The sequence below is a fragment of the Anomalospiza imberbis genome, chromosome 6 (genome assembly GCF_031753505.1).
Source record: "Anomalospiza imberbis isolate Cuckoo-Finch-1a 21T00152 chromosome 6, ASM3175350v1, whole genome shotgun sequence".
Lineage (NCBI taxonomy): Eukaryota > Metazoa > Chordata > Aves > Passeriformes > Viduidae > Anomalospiza > Anomalospiza imberbis.
Window position 1 is genome coordinate 15,964,427 of NC_089686.1, and position 14,477 is coordinate 15,978,903.

General features: G+C 45.5%; 1 protein-coding gene and 1 long non-coding RNA gene across 5 annotated transcripts in view; one reads left to right on the plus strand and one right to left on the minus strand.

Annotated features, from left to right (window-relative positions):
* The first annotated feature begins 1,106 nt into the window (after positions 1–1,106).
* Positions 1,107–6,556, plus strand: LOC137475358 (uncharacterized). Its single transcript, XR_010999837.1, has 2 exons — positions 1,107–1,812; positions 6,184–6,556. It is a non-coding gene; the product is annotated as an uncharacterized lncRNA (long non-coding RNA).
* The window catches only part of RIN3 (Ras and Rab interactor 3), a 66,906-nt gene continuing 57,899 nt past the window's right edge, over positions 5,471–14,477 (minus strand). For 3 of the 4 annotated variants that reach the window (XM_068192563.1, XM_068192562.1, XM_068192565.1), the window contains 3 exons: positions 12,286–12,417; positions 8,655–8,818; positions 5,471–6,764 (listed from right to left, as the gene is read on the minus strand). In XM_068192563.1, the coding sequence (XP_068048664.1) occupies positions 6,456–6,764; positions 8,655–8,818; positions 12,286–12,417 (605 nt within the window). In that variant the 3' untranslated portion in view covers positions 5,471–6,455. Of the gene's footprint in view, positions 6,765–8,587; positions 8,819–12,285; positions 12,418–14,477 lie in introns of all 4 variants that reach the window. The other variant, XM_068192564.1, reaches the window with a different exon arrangement.

Genomic DNA, 14,477 nt, shown 5'->3' on the forward strand with positions numbered 1-14,477 from the left:
GAGCACAGCTAGTGTCAGGATGAATGGAAAAGGTGGAAGCCTGTGGAATTAGGCTTTACTGAATGAATAGATATAAGTTTGTACCTTGGGAGTTGTTGAAAGTTTGGATATGTGCTGCTTTTGAGTTGCTTCTTGTTTCTTCTCAGCTGTAAAGCTGGATTGTTTTTTTTTAGCAGAAATCTAAAAATAAGAGTATGAAATTCATGACTGCCTGAATGTGTTGCAGTTGTCTCCCTGATGGCAGGAGGAAGGGCTGGCCCTACAGACAGCTCTTAGTCATTCTGACTGCTATCACAAAAGAAAGCATACCAAGAGCTCCCAAACACTTGGAAAGAACAGGAAAAATTACTCTTTCAAAGCCTGTTTGAACGTATACATTCAGTCTGCTGTTTTACTCATCTTTGCTTTTAGAGTTGTTCTCTGCCCTAGAAATCCAGACTGTTTCCCAAGCACTTAGCATCATCAATTCCTAGGTTTAACATTTTTTGCACCCTTTATATATGCCCATCTTTCTGCTGAAGTATTCAGAAGAGGCTTTTGTTCTTCTGGATTTTCACATCTAGAATGCAAAGGTTAAAAGAGGCCTCCATGTTCCTCATAGATGGTGTCACTCTATGACCAAGAGTCTCCAGCCATAGTACATAGACCTCATAAAGTAATTAACAGATGAGAAATCAGCTGCTAGCATGTTTTTATTTTCACACGTCACTGACACCCTGGTGGCACTTGTTATCATCATGTGCCCTGACCCTCCTGCAGACCGTTGTATCTCTGAGGATGCAAAGCTGAAATGTGAGTGGAATTTTGTTCTCTTTTCCTCTTGCAAGTGATTTCCATTGCATCACCATCCTAAATGGCATACCCCTTCCCTCAGGTATGTGGCAAACTGAAAGACAGACAGTGAAGATGTCATGTGCCCACAATGCTGTCTGAGATGGAACAAGTTCTCATACATGCTCTGAATTTTCAGTTTGTATCCAGAGACCCGTTTTGTTTTCAGTCACTTGGGGAACAGCCCCAGAGAAGAAAAAACAGTAACCTTCACTGCTTCACTGATCAGTACATTTGTTTTGAGGCCTCCAAATAGCATCACACAGACTTAGTACCTGCATGGCAGGCTGTTTATTTTGTGATGGTAATAGAATCTAATGAGAAAATAATTTTAGGATTGTGCAAGGTCAGTCTTACGCCAGAGTATCCTGTGGTGAGTTGGGCAAGTACAGACACCCTCACTCTTCCTGCAGGCATGCAGTTGCTCAGCCTATCATTCCTAGAATGTTGGGATGCTGGAATGCAAAATACAGAAAACTGTCAGGCTTCTAGCAAATTGTCACCACCAGTCAGGGCAAAGTTGAGGCTGTGTTATTTACAAAAACAGAAGAGTTGTGTATATCCATAGCCCCAGGGAAGAGTGTCATCCACTGCAGCCAAGATTTCCTCTCCTCCTCCTCCTTGTTGCTAGGAATGGAATCCAAGGCCCTTTTCTGACCCATGTGCCAAATCTGCTGTGTGTTTCTACCCAGCATACTGCTGCACAGGAGTTCACTGCCTTTCCTTGGAGATGACCTGGAGGGCAGGTCCATGATCAGCCTCTGGTACACTGTGTGCTGGCTACTCCTGTATAATGCAAACTTAGATGGACCCAGCTTTGTTCAGAGCACCAGTAACCACCCTCCCTTCCTTCCCAGTGATAAAGCAGAAAGCAGTTCACCTGAGCTGGGGATAACACACTTTTTTAGATATTGCAGTAAGCTGTGTTGTTATAGCTCTCTTCAAGCCAAGTTGTATCTTGTCTCATCAGGAAAGTTAAAGGTAAGTGCTGAGCACCCATGGCCATCTCAGGGCAGAAGGCTGAAGGCCATTCTTGTGCTCAGCCTCTGCCTGTGGGAACAGGGGTGGGGGGCAGCAGAGGAAAAGGAAACTTAAGCTGAAGTGCTGACTTAAAGCAGCATTTTGTGCCAAGAGCTCAGGCAATTCTGAATCAGAAGCTGTTTCCATCCTAGGGGCACGATACCCCAAAATACGTGGAAAAAACAAAAGTCCTACAATTTTGTAAGCCTTGCACCACAGGCAGAGCTGGCCCACAGCTATCCCACACTAGCAGCACCCATCCAAGGAGGGATGCTGGTGGGGCAGGCAGGGCCTGCACAGCAGCTGGATAGGAGGAAAACATTTTTCACCGTGCAAGGTGTTGAAATGCTGGACTAGGGCTCCAGGAAAGGCTGCATGACCCTGGAGACTGCAGCACTGAAAGGATGAGGCTCTGAACAATCTTGGGAGACAGCCCTGTTTGAACAGGGACAGGGCTGGTGACCTCCAGGGGTCCCTGCCAGCCTCAATCACTCTACAAGCCCATAGTAAAAAGTCAGTCTTGTGCAAGATTTCAAAGTACAGTTGGTGATTGGACCATGAAGAGGCCCAAAAGCTCTTGAATTCAGCACAGAAACTGCCTTTGATCTCAATGGCTTTTATTTTAGGATTAACTTGACCTGCCAGTGTCATTATTTCAGTGAATTATTGACAAATTGTGTCACTGGGTGCAAACTGGTGCTAAATCAGCTCTGTGCATGCAGTGGCCACACCGGCTGGTTGTTTCCATGCAGAAATTGCTGGGTTCAGCCAGTCTCCCTGTTCCTCTCTCTCACACTGTGATCCATTCCTTGTGAGTCAATGAGTGATCATTGCACAACATTTCTCTACAAACGAGTGTTTGAAGAGGCCTTGGCTGGATTGCACAACCCTACTTGGTCAATACCTCCTGGAACATTCCTGTCTGCTGAGAGCTCACATGAGGGCTGGCAAATGAGTCACAGCGTGACCATCTTGACTAACCAGGGGAGGCCATAGATCACCAGGTTGGGCTGCTTCCTCCTCGCCCGGGCTGCAGCATGAGGAAACCCCATGGAAAAGCCAGTGAACAAAATCCCATTGAGCTTTTAAAAATGCCCATTTCATTCCCACATTTTACTTCTTTTTCTCACACCATCCAAAATGTCAGATACCTGTCCAAAGCAGTGCAGGATCCTGGGCACCAACGTTCAGAGGAAGGGACGTGCGTAACTGCTCCAGCAATATCCATGCTGGAGAACCAGCGCTTTGCTGGGGTCACCAAAACAACGGCATGTTTGTTCCAGGCTGTTTCTGTGTGACCCTGCTGCAGGCAGAGCCTGAGTGCCACCACTGAGCTGTGAGCTTGGAGAGGCAGCATCCTTCTCTGTCCTGGGTCATCCAAAATACCATCATATGGGTCATCTCCCAGCTTATGTTCCCTGACAAGAGACAGCTGTGGCCACGTCACCCTTGTATTTCAGAGATGTATGTTTAATGAAATGTTGCTGGTGGTTTATATGATGGGACCGAACAAGCCAGTTGCCCCACAGCCTCTGAGCATGCTCTGCTCTGCACTGAGCCCTAGCACAGGGATTTCCTTCCAGGCAGTTCACAGCCAGGCACAGTAATTTGCATTACTACCAATAATCTCTGGGTTTGGGAGAGCCATGGCAGCTCTTGTAAATCAAATCAGAGCTTTGCAGTAGTTATGCCAGAGGAAAATGTTGCATGTGCAATTTGAGAAAAGCCCACATAAATTCAAATGTTCAAGGCGATCCTTGCATTTAAAAAACTGGAATCTGCAGGTCTGATTTTTTTACATTAGTAAATTTAGGTCTGAGCCCATTCAGATTGCAATGATTTAGCACTCTTTCCACAAGCTCCACTGACCGGCTCTATCCCATACTTCTCCCTAGCCCCAAGGTCCAGCTGGTGACTCAGATGTCCCAGAACACTGTGAGGTGCTGGAGTGCTTCACTTCATCAATCAGTTGCTTGACCTTGGCTGGTGCAAAGTCCAGTTGTGTTAATAAACTGGAGTTACAAGGCTAGCCCAGATCTGAGAGAGCTTTGAGGGGAAATACTACAGGGTTAAGGCAAAAGATTCCAAAAGAGACTCTAACCCTCGATGTGGTCCAAGATGTTTATTCCATAGGAGGAAGAGGGAAAGAAGGAAAGAGAGCGAACAATGGAAGAGCATGGCCTTTTCTACCCTCCTGTTCATGAAAGGACAATTGGCTCGCAGCCAATTTGGTCCAGAAAGGAAGGAAGGGTTAAACTAACATGGTTACAGCTACAGGGGTCTCTGGGGAAAAAAAAAAAAAAACATTTCCCAGAGTGATGCAACACAGTTGCTCTGTAGAAATATCCAGCAGATCAGTCCTAGCTTCTTTCCTTCCATGTTTCTACTTTAACCTCTTACCCATCAGATTACTTTTAGGCTCATTGACTGTGAATGTTAAATATAATATAACCTGATCAGGTCAAGGATCAGGGGAGCATCAGGGGAGGTCCCAGTCTTCCTCTGGGTATCCAGCATATCCCTGGCAATGGAGACATGTTGGGGGACCGGCTGAGGGCAGGGGAGCTGGAGACCACTCCTACTCCAGCATCATCTGGGCAGGGGCTGACAGCCCTGGCAGGCTGAAGTGGGGTCCTGGACCATGGGCAGGGTGGGGGGGCACTGGGGAGGCACTGGAGACAGCCACACCTGTGTGAGTGCCCTCAGGGCCCTGAGAGCAGCACCACCTCCCAGATCTGGAAACTTGTGTCTCAGCTTTAGCCCCAGCATCCCTAGTGCCACCCTGAAAGCAGCCCAGGCTCCCAGAAGGAGCACACAGCCCTGCAGGAGGGTGATGGCAGCACGAGGGAGAGCTTCAGCTCTGGCATCCTGCAGACGTGCTGCCCAGAGGAAAGGCAGAGGTGCCAACAGCTGCACATAGCAGAAATAACCATGTCAGCTGTGCTGTCATGCACTGCAAGCTCTGCACATGATCTCCTCAAAACCAAGATTGCTGTTATTCACTGTTCCTCATTCTTGGTTGTTGTCCCTTCCCAACAAGATGTGCACACAGCCCATGCTGGCAGATGCACAGCACTGGTTTGCTATCTGTATGCAGATTTGGCTACAGCTGGGGCACATAGACATGGACATTTATTTCAAGAGGCAGAGACTGAGAGAGGGACCAGCTTTATGCAATACCCTTTTATCCTTGGAGCTTCAAGAATAAGGCAGAGACCTTGGGCAACTTGGCCCAAGGTGCCCTAAATCTCTTTTCAGTGTTATTGGGAGGAAACAATAGCAAGTCTGAGTAAAACACCTTTTTGTAATCAGAGCTTTGCTAGACCTGATTCCACGTTGGTGGAGCTGCAGTGGAGGTTACTGACTTCCTGCATGCAGACAACCCAGTATTTTGTGTTTGCAGTGAGAATCTTGCTTGTGTGAAGGCACCCAGAAGACATGGACCTGTCTTGCAATTAAGGCTCCTGTTTCCATTATCTAATCCTGAAAAATTGTTTTCAAATTCAATGAAATGCACTTTTGCATTGATTCAATATATTCTGTGGCAATTTGTTCAGGGAAATTTAAGTCTGCAATGACTGAATAGCTAAAAGCACACGTAGAGAGGAGAATTAGAAAGTTCTGTCTGCAACAGCCTGAATTTATTAAAGTAATAACCTGATGGGAATTACAGCTAGGATAACACTTGTGAAAATGAGAGCCATGTAAAAAGGGATTGGTATTTAATTCAAACTCCTTTTGACTTTCAAATTTTAATCTGGTTTGATACACTGGGCAAATTATTAAGTTCTTTACAAAGACTTATTTTAAAATAATTGCACCATATCAGACATTGTAATAAATATGCAATTAACCAGACACTATCAAACAACCATCATGAATAAAACTGCTGTACATTTAAAACTGATGGTGGAGACTTTGAATCTTCAAGAAAAATACATTGATGAAAATGCCTCTGCTACCTGATTTGAGTGACAGACAGAAGGCAAAAAACATATTCTTAGTGAAAGTACAGGTCATCTTGCACTGTTTGTAATTATGTAGATTTCAAAGGCAAAGACTTCTTGTTGACAGCAAGACAGAGATGGAGTTCTTCTACAGATGGCACCCTATGCCACTGAATACATCAGACAAGACCCAGTTTATTCAAACTGGGTGAACAGATACCATAAAGCACACAGTCTTACCTCCAAACAGATTGAGGTGTGTGCAGGCCTTACAAAGGCCTTGTGCACAGACGTGATTCACATCTGCTATCGTTTATTATAAAGTAAATGTCTACCTTTTTGCAAGATCTCTGGATTTTCTCTACTGTTCATTTATATTCTGCAGTGTTGGCTGGTTGCAGCTGAGAGGTTCTGAGGCTTGATACTTCAAGTTTTCCAGAGGATGAACCTTCTCCTGAATGCTCCTTTTACTTCTGCAAATGACCTCTACCGAGAAATGCCGTGTGTTCAGACACCATCTACAATTAGCCCATCTGCCCTGTGTTGAAGGCCACACTCCAGAGAACTTCCAAGGTCTGCGGATACCAGAGAGTCTCACAAGGTAAATTATCCAGCTCTTCCAGGATGACAGCAAAGACAAAAAAAACAGCATGGCCCTTAGGAAAAGTCTGACTCTTTGACAATTGGAACTGGTGGGGTTTTATGGTCAATTGGTTTATAAATAAAATGGAAATCTTTCTTGACTTCACTCTTCAGAAGGGAGGCTTTGATATGATGTGGAAGGGCATCTTTGTCCAGCTGCAGCCACTGGTCATCAACATAAACAAAGAGTCCATAGTCCTTGGGATGGGACACTTCAAACTTCTCGGCACACTGCTGGCTCAGCTGCTCAGCTGAGGTATCGCGACGGGAAGCAAGTGTCCTTGATTGACCACTGATTTCCAGAAAGGAGATACAGATGAAGTCCTGAAGAGAAACATGAGGAGAGACATTGCAGTTAACACAGTAACCTAGGACTGAAGGAAGAAGAATTCAGTCACAAAGCTCTAGCTGCCTAGAGCTTCCAAGTATCCTCCAGTCATTCTCCAATGTCCTAGTTATTCTCTCCTTTCTTTCCTCTGTCAGGCTGTGAATCAGAAAATACTTAAGCACTTTACCAAATAATTAGCACCATAAAGACACTGAAGTTAAAATGTTTTTTTTTTTCTGATTTTATTGAATATCCTTAGAGAATGATCTGCAATGGTTCATCCTCCCATCTTTTTATAGCTCCTGAAGAAAGAGTTTGCAAAGAAGTGACAGACAAGAAAAACAAACCACAAATGTCAGAGATCTGGCCTGAAAACCCCCTGTTTCACAGAAATGGGATAGGGCTCGCAGTGTGGTAGCCTTGCAACTTCACAATCACCCAAACAGCATCTTGAGAAAGCGTCCTCTGAACTTCCTTCCATCAGTAAGGAAATAGCAGAAGTTATGCTGAGAAGGCTGATTTACTTGTATCCTGTTTCAGGCAGGAACAGCTGTTGTGACAGCTTTCATCTTGCTAAACACATAAGGAACAGACTCTACGGAGATTTTGGTCACAGTGGAACCTATGTGTTTAATTTGCATCTGTGAAATTCAAAACAATCCCAACCACTATGTTCAGAAAATAATGAGATTCCCTGGCAGAGGGGAATTTCCAAATGCATGGACTATGGGCTTCCAAACTACATTTAAGGAGTATCACTGCAGTGGATTAAGGCAGGCAGAAGGATGGACAGAGGCCTGCTGAACATATGAGCAAGTGGTTTAGCTCTGCCAGAACGGGCTTTCATGTTTCTTATACTGCCCCTCATTCAAAGGGGTGGGAAATGGCCCTTCAGCTGCCGGAGGTGGTGGGAATCTTCTGGGGAAATGTGTCATTTGCTTGCTCAGCTATTTTGCTCCATGCTAGGTACTCCTATGAGCTACTGCCAGAGCAACACTCAGGGCTGGATGGATATTTGCTGTATCTCATACACCATTCACAGTTTCTGAGATCATCAGGGACTGGTTTGACTGCAATATGGGAAACCTGTTCAACTCCATGCTTTCACGTGGACTACTCTCCCCCACAGGAGACTTTCCCCTGGCTTTTCCCTCGGTATGCACAATTTTCCATTCCGCACTGCGAAAGCGCTGCAGAACGTGCGACGTGGCCTTTGCTGCCTCCCTGTGGGTGACAATTTGATCACAGCACATGGGGCTGGAAGTGTATCCTGCCCGCCTGAACCAGCCTCACCGCGGCTGGAGGCCCAGAGCACTCATCTGTCCTGGGACCCTCTCCCACTGGTGCACGGGGAGATATTTGCCAGGCCATGCACAGCATGGGCTTCAAAACTAACCCGACCTTGATGGGTCTTTCCTGCTGCCAGACGGGCTCTGGAAGATGCTTGAACTGACTGGCTCTCCGACCCTCATACAGCTTCATGCCATCTAGAAGCAGCCCTGCATAGCCTGCTCACATCTCAGTTTAGCCCATGACTTCCCAGCATTAAGGGCAAAGATTAAGAGGGGTTTCTGAGTCCCCACCACAGCTCCCACATGCAAAGGCTCCTAGCACATCTCCTTTGAGAATGAACAAAAAAAAAATCACTTTGCAGTCATATTTAAAACTACAATATTATAAGGGTACTTCAAAATTTCAAAATTTATTTCATAAGTAGTATGTATTTCAAATGTGGTGTGTTTTTTTAAGATCTGGAAACCCCAGATATACTCTTCTTTTTTAATAGTGATTTCAATTAATTTCATTTAAAAATAATTACCATATTAAAGATTTCTAAGTATGGAGAAAGCATGCAGGCTTTCCCCCTAGGATATAATGCTGGCTACCTGCACTGACGAGCGGGAAGCCCGGGCCTTGTTCAGCGTTCTCCGTCGCTCCCAGCGGTGGATGGAGTCCTGAACCTCCACGCTCAGCTGCCGTGTCACAGTGATTTTGTCATAGTTCTTGATATGCTCCAGGACCCCGTAGGTGGTGGTTAAATAATAGGAGCCTGCAAAAGTTGAAAGTCTTGTATGAACATCACACCTTCATGGGCCATTCGGTCCCGCTCCCTCCCTGCCTGCCGGTGCCACACGGGGCAGCTGTCCGCCCCTCGCACTGCCGGTGCCACACGGGGCGGCTGTCCGCCCCTCGCACTGCCGGTGCCACACGGGGCGGCTGTCCGCCCCTCGCACTGCCGGTGCCACACGGGGCAGCTGTCCGCCACTCGCACTGCCGGTGCCACACGGGGCAGCTGTCCGCCCCTCGCACTGCCGGTGCCACACGGGGCAGCTGTCCACCCCTCGCACTGCCGGTGCCACACGGGGCAGCTGTCCGCCCCTGGCACTGCCGGTGCCACACGGGGCAGCTGTCCGCCCCTCGCACTGCCGGTGCCACACGGGGCAGCTGTCCGCCCCTCGCACTGCCGGTGCCACACGGGGCAGCTGTCCGCCCCTCGCACTGCCGGTGCCACGCTGCAGGGAGAGCGGGGCTCACTGGTGTTAACCGAGTGAAGGACACCCTGTGACCAGCATCCTCCAGCCCCTCCTGCTGCCCAGCTGCCCAGACTGCTGGGGCTGTAGATGTCCTGGGGGAGAACACAGGCTGAAAGGAAAGAGCTTAAAAACTGCTTTCACAAACAAGCCCTAGCCACAGATGTTTGTTCTTTGAGCCACGGCCATCTTTTTTTTGTGTTTGATAGGGCCCATGCAACAGGCCTGTAACATGGGCTCCTGAGCACACCCCACAATGCAGGGAAAAAGAAATAATAGTAGATTACTGCAGGAGAGACACAAAGCCTGGGTCCAGACCCCCAGCTCCAGCCACACTACTCGCATGTTTGGATTTTGAGGCTTCTGTGGGCTCAACACTGTTGAGGGATGTATCAGACCTGCAGGAACAAGTCATCCTCTGTTCCTCCGTTCTCTCTTGACTACACAGGCATTCCAGGGGTTCACCTGTAATTCCTGGACTGTTCAGGGCTGCGGGATAAATCTTGGTAACGCAGAGAAACAGGGCAAAGTGGCAAAAGCCCCTTTCCCTCAGAACGCCGTGGCTGCTGTGGCGCAGCTTGCAGCAGGAAATAAACAACCAGCTGCAGCCACGGGGCGGCAGCTGGGCCTGACAAAAGCCGGCTGCAGCCACGGAGGTGCGGGTGAGCCCTGCCAAGGACAGAGACGCTGCTCTGCTCGCAGGGCAGCCCCGAGGCAGCGCTGGTGCAGGGCTGGTTCCCCGCTCCGCCCTCAGCTGGGAACGGGAGGCCCGGGCCCGGGCTCGGGCAGGGTCAGCCCGCGGGGCTGCAGAGCGGCGGCGGGGACATCCCCTGCTCCGGCCCCGGCACCCGGTGCCTGGCAAACGGGGACAACCAACAGCTGCTTTGGAGGCGTTTCACCCCAGCCGCAGTGACTCTAGATGGCACTCGCACATCGCCCATCCCTCCGCTGGCTCCTCAGGCGCTGCTGAGCCCATGGTCGGCGCGGCTGGCTGCTCCAGGGAGGCAAAAACAGCACTTGATTCTAGAGCAGTATTTTTAGAGTACCATGAAAGCTTTCTGTAGGAGAGGAGAGACCAAGACACTGCCATTTGACTTCTGTACTCTGGTGGGTCGATGGGGGGTGTCCTACAGTTTCGAAGGTTTTTGCCCAAAGCACTCATTTTTCTGTACTGTCTCCCACAAAGAGGTGTTGAGAATACACTAAGAAGCCTAAAAGTGCCACTTTTCTTCTCTTAAATACGGTTACTACCCTCCTTTTTCTGTCATTCAATATTTCTCCTCTTCTGGCTGAGTCAGAGGTGGCTGTGATGGGACTGGGAACAGGGTGTATCCCTTCCCTCAGAACCCTGGGAGGAAGAGCTCTCACAATTCCCACAACGGGAATTAATCACATTTTTTTTTAAGAATTAAGGTTTTGCCCACTTCCAATTTCTTTATTTCCATCCAGTTGTTCCCTATAATCTGTCGTTAACTTTGCCCCAGTGTTCAGCATCACCGTCGCTATTAAATGAATTCAAAGGGTATTTTTCATTTGGAGGCAAAATTGAAGTGATTTTGTATATTGATTTACGCAATTTCACAGTTTTTTTACTTCTGCTTTACTTCTTTCCCTTTGATTTCTGTACCTGAACACCTTTTGCTATTCAACTTTGAAAGGCCTAACTCAAGTTAACTTTTGCCAGTTCTACATTTTACAATCTCAGAGCTGTCTTCACTGACATGTTCTCTTTTTTTCCCCCATTCCTCATATTTGCAGTTACTTACACTGTCCCTTCTGATGTGATTATTCAGTCAGTTTGATTTGGAACTCCCTCACAAAATTTTCCCTTTTGACTGGAGTGCACATTTCACAAAGTCTTTGCATCTTTGAGCTAAGAGAACTTCCAGCCAGCTTTGCTTTCGATATCCTGAGCTCCCCAACCCAGATGACTTCAGTAGCCAGCCTGGCAGTGTGCCCCTTTGGAATGTAGAACCTGTGTGCAGGAGTAGTCACTAAAAGCAACTTGGTTATGTCCACAAAATGCTGTGCTTCAGCTAACATCTTTTTCTGCTAAGAATTCTTTTCAGCAGAAAAATTAACCTGTGCAGAAATACCGTACTAATGTACTCTATTGCTACTAATCATCCTATTAGTACTTACTTTTGTCCCACTCTGCACTGTGCTGGGATGACATGCTTACTTTCAGACTAATACCTTCATTTAATACAAATAAAGTTAGTCTGCTGTTGTTCATCCAGGACTCCTTTCTAGAACCTCAGTACTCAGCAAAGCAAAGTCTAAAATAAACCCCATTTATTGGTTTAGTGACTACTTGGTGATAAATGATCTATATTCCTAATTCAGAGTGTGTAATTTTCACTTGGGAAGCGTGTGCTTTCCAAGCTATATTTAAGAAACTAGAGGCCCACAGTTCCCTGGGGTATTTATCTCTCTGATAACAGAGATCTTTAGTCACTTCCAAACTCAATATTCCTCTCTAACCTAACTTTATTTTCCCTGTCTCTCTATGATGCTCAGAGAACATTGTCAGAAGATTCACTCAAATTTAGGAGTAGAGTGACCACAAGAATATAGCTCTCAGGCATACAATGCAGTTTAAAAAATGTGGTCTTTTCTCACTGAAATAAATAAAAGCATCTGCACAATTTTTTGCAGCAGCTGTTTAATTTTAGCAAAAAACTTTCCAGCTTTTCAACCTTTGGGCCAAGGAACACAAGATGTCTCTGTTTAGGTTGCTAATCCAGCACCTCATTTATCATTTATGATGAGTGCCTGCCTTTCTAGCTTGTGTCTCAAGGCACTACACTGCTAAAAGGAGTTAAAGTGTTTGGCAGTAATTTTAGAGATTCAGATTTGAAGATTGGCCAAAGTATTATCCACAAAATCTAGCCAGAGCCCTTCTGCCCTACTTTCACAAACACTGAAGTGAGACAAATGATGATTTCCAAAGTGAATATCTCATGAGCAAAAACTGTATTCTTACCTTCTCCTAGCTGCAGAGCAGGGTCCATGAGCTCCATCATATACTCCACATTCAGAAGGACTTCAGTCAAGTTGCTGCGGGCCAACACATACATGAGCACAGGGAGGAAGTCATCTGCACCATAGGGCTTCCCTGAGCAAAGAGAAACACAGCGTGGTCCCAATAAAACCACAAAATCCCCCACCACTGTGGGAACACCACTGTTCTCACAACAGATTCTCACACAGAGAGTCCTTTGCAGACTTCAGCTTACATTACCTGAAGAGTTACAGCTCAAAAGCCCCATAAAAGAAAAAAATGCTGTAAACAGAAATTTAGATCACTTAGGAAGTAAGTAAAATTGCTTTGAGCCCATATTAGGATCTTGAAAATTAACTGGAGAAATATAAACTTAACTTAATTGATCACAAACAACTGGCAATTTTTTGAAGAGTGCCAAGACTTCCAGCTTGTCCCTGTGATTTGATACTGACATCAAGACTACAGTTCAGGTTGGCAATATTAGTAGGGAAGTTGTCTACATGCATAAGGGGTATTCATTCTCTCAGGCTTACTCTATGTGTGATACCAAAAAACAGAAAATAGAATTTGAGACAGTGGTTTTAGGACTGGGTACTTCCATGTTTATGTCCCTTCAGAAGGCAAAACATCACACTACATGATCCTAATTAAAACAGTCTCCCAAGGGCTAGGATCCAAGAGGAATCATCTTATCATCTTTCTAACTATGAGGTCTAGCTAAGAAAACAGAAAGATTTTCACATTGGAATTTAACCTAGTGTTTGAAATTGGTGTGCAGCAGATACTCAATATTTCCTGTGCTTAAAACATTCATATCAACTAAGTTAACAAAGAGAACTAACATACAGTCTGTAAGACCTCTTTGGGCTCTCTGAGGACAAAAAAAAGCATGCTAACAGTCATAATTATAAATAATTACGATTTAAAATAGAATCCAAAGTGAGGCTTCCCTGCATAAACCACAAAGAACACAAGGACAACTTTTTTCATTTGGAAGATACTTTCACTTTCAACCAACATGTCATAAAGTCATCATGGAAAACCCACAATAGCAAGTTTCTTACCAGACCAACATTCAGACTTGACCATTCCTCTTAAGCTACTCCACTTTCATTCTGAATGTCTTTCCCCAGACTGTGGGGAGTTTTATCTCATCTGTGCACAACTTGGATATGTTGATTTCATGGACTATGTGTGTCTCACTTGAGAACTACTTGTCTCACCTCAAGAAATCAAAGCTACCCTTGATGTAGTTTTGGTGAAATTACGCTCTAGCCATTTTTGGCCCATAGCACACATGCTCTTCCATGGTAGGGCATACATTCCTATTTCTCAAATGTTCCCACTGACTTATTTCAAATATTTACCATGAGTCAGATTTCTTTTTTGTCATTCAGAGCTGACGCAGATTCTCCACTGGCAAAGAAAGATATTCTTCTGAAGCCTCAAATAAACATGAGCTTAGCCCCTGATTTAAAAAAAAAATGAAGCGTGGCTTTGAAATAAACCCAGTAATACATCTAGTGAAAAGAGAGTTGATCCATTTAAAACAAAGAGTTAGCGAATGAGAGATCATCAGGGCTGTAATTCAGTCTGTTTCTGACAGAGCCCACACATGCCACAGCATAGGCTATTTATTTAATGAAAGCTGGATTAACGCTTTCAATTCTGATTGCTTTGTTATGGCTGCCTTTAGTTAAAAGACACAGCCTTAGGTCTTCAACAAAACTATAAATGGACTTCATTGTTCCATTAACATCTGGATGGACATATTTTTGTCTGTTGTTTCCTTGGCTTACGTCTCTGTGAAAGCTTTAGCTCTGTGAAGGGTCTAATTCATTACTGTCATATACATTACCTTAATACAAGCAGCTTGGTATTACAGCTGTTTAATATTTTCCGGGGTAGGAAAAAAAAAGATGACAAAACTGAGACATGAAAATGTAACAGAAAAACTTCACAGCAAAAAGCCCTATTCTCCTTTTGCTCCAAGTAAACCAGCGGCCAGCAGAGTTAGTTCTAATTCAGACTAGCATAAGGGAATACAAAATACCAAAGATTTGTTAGGCTCATTTTCCCCTTCATTAAAAACTTTTTCTTTGTGATATAGTAGTTACAGATCATTGTGGACAGAATGATTCTAGTTTCCTGAAGGCCAAGGGATTTCCAGT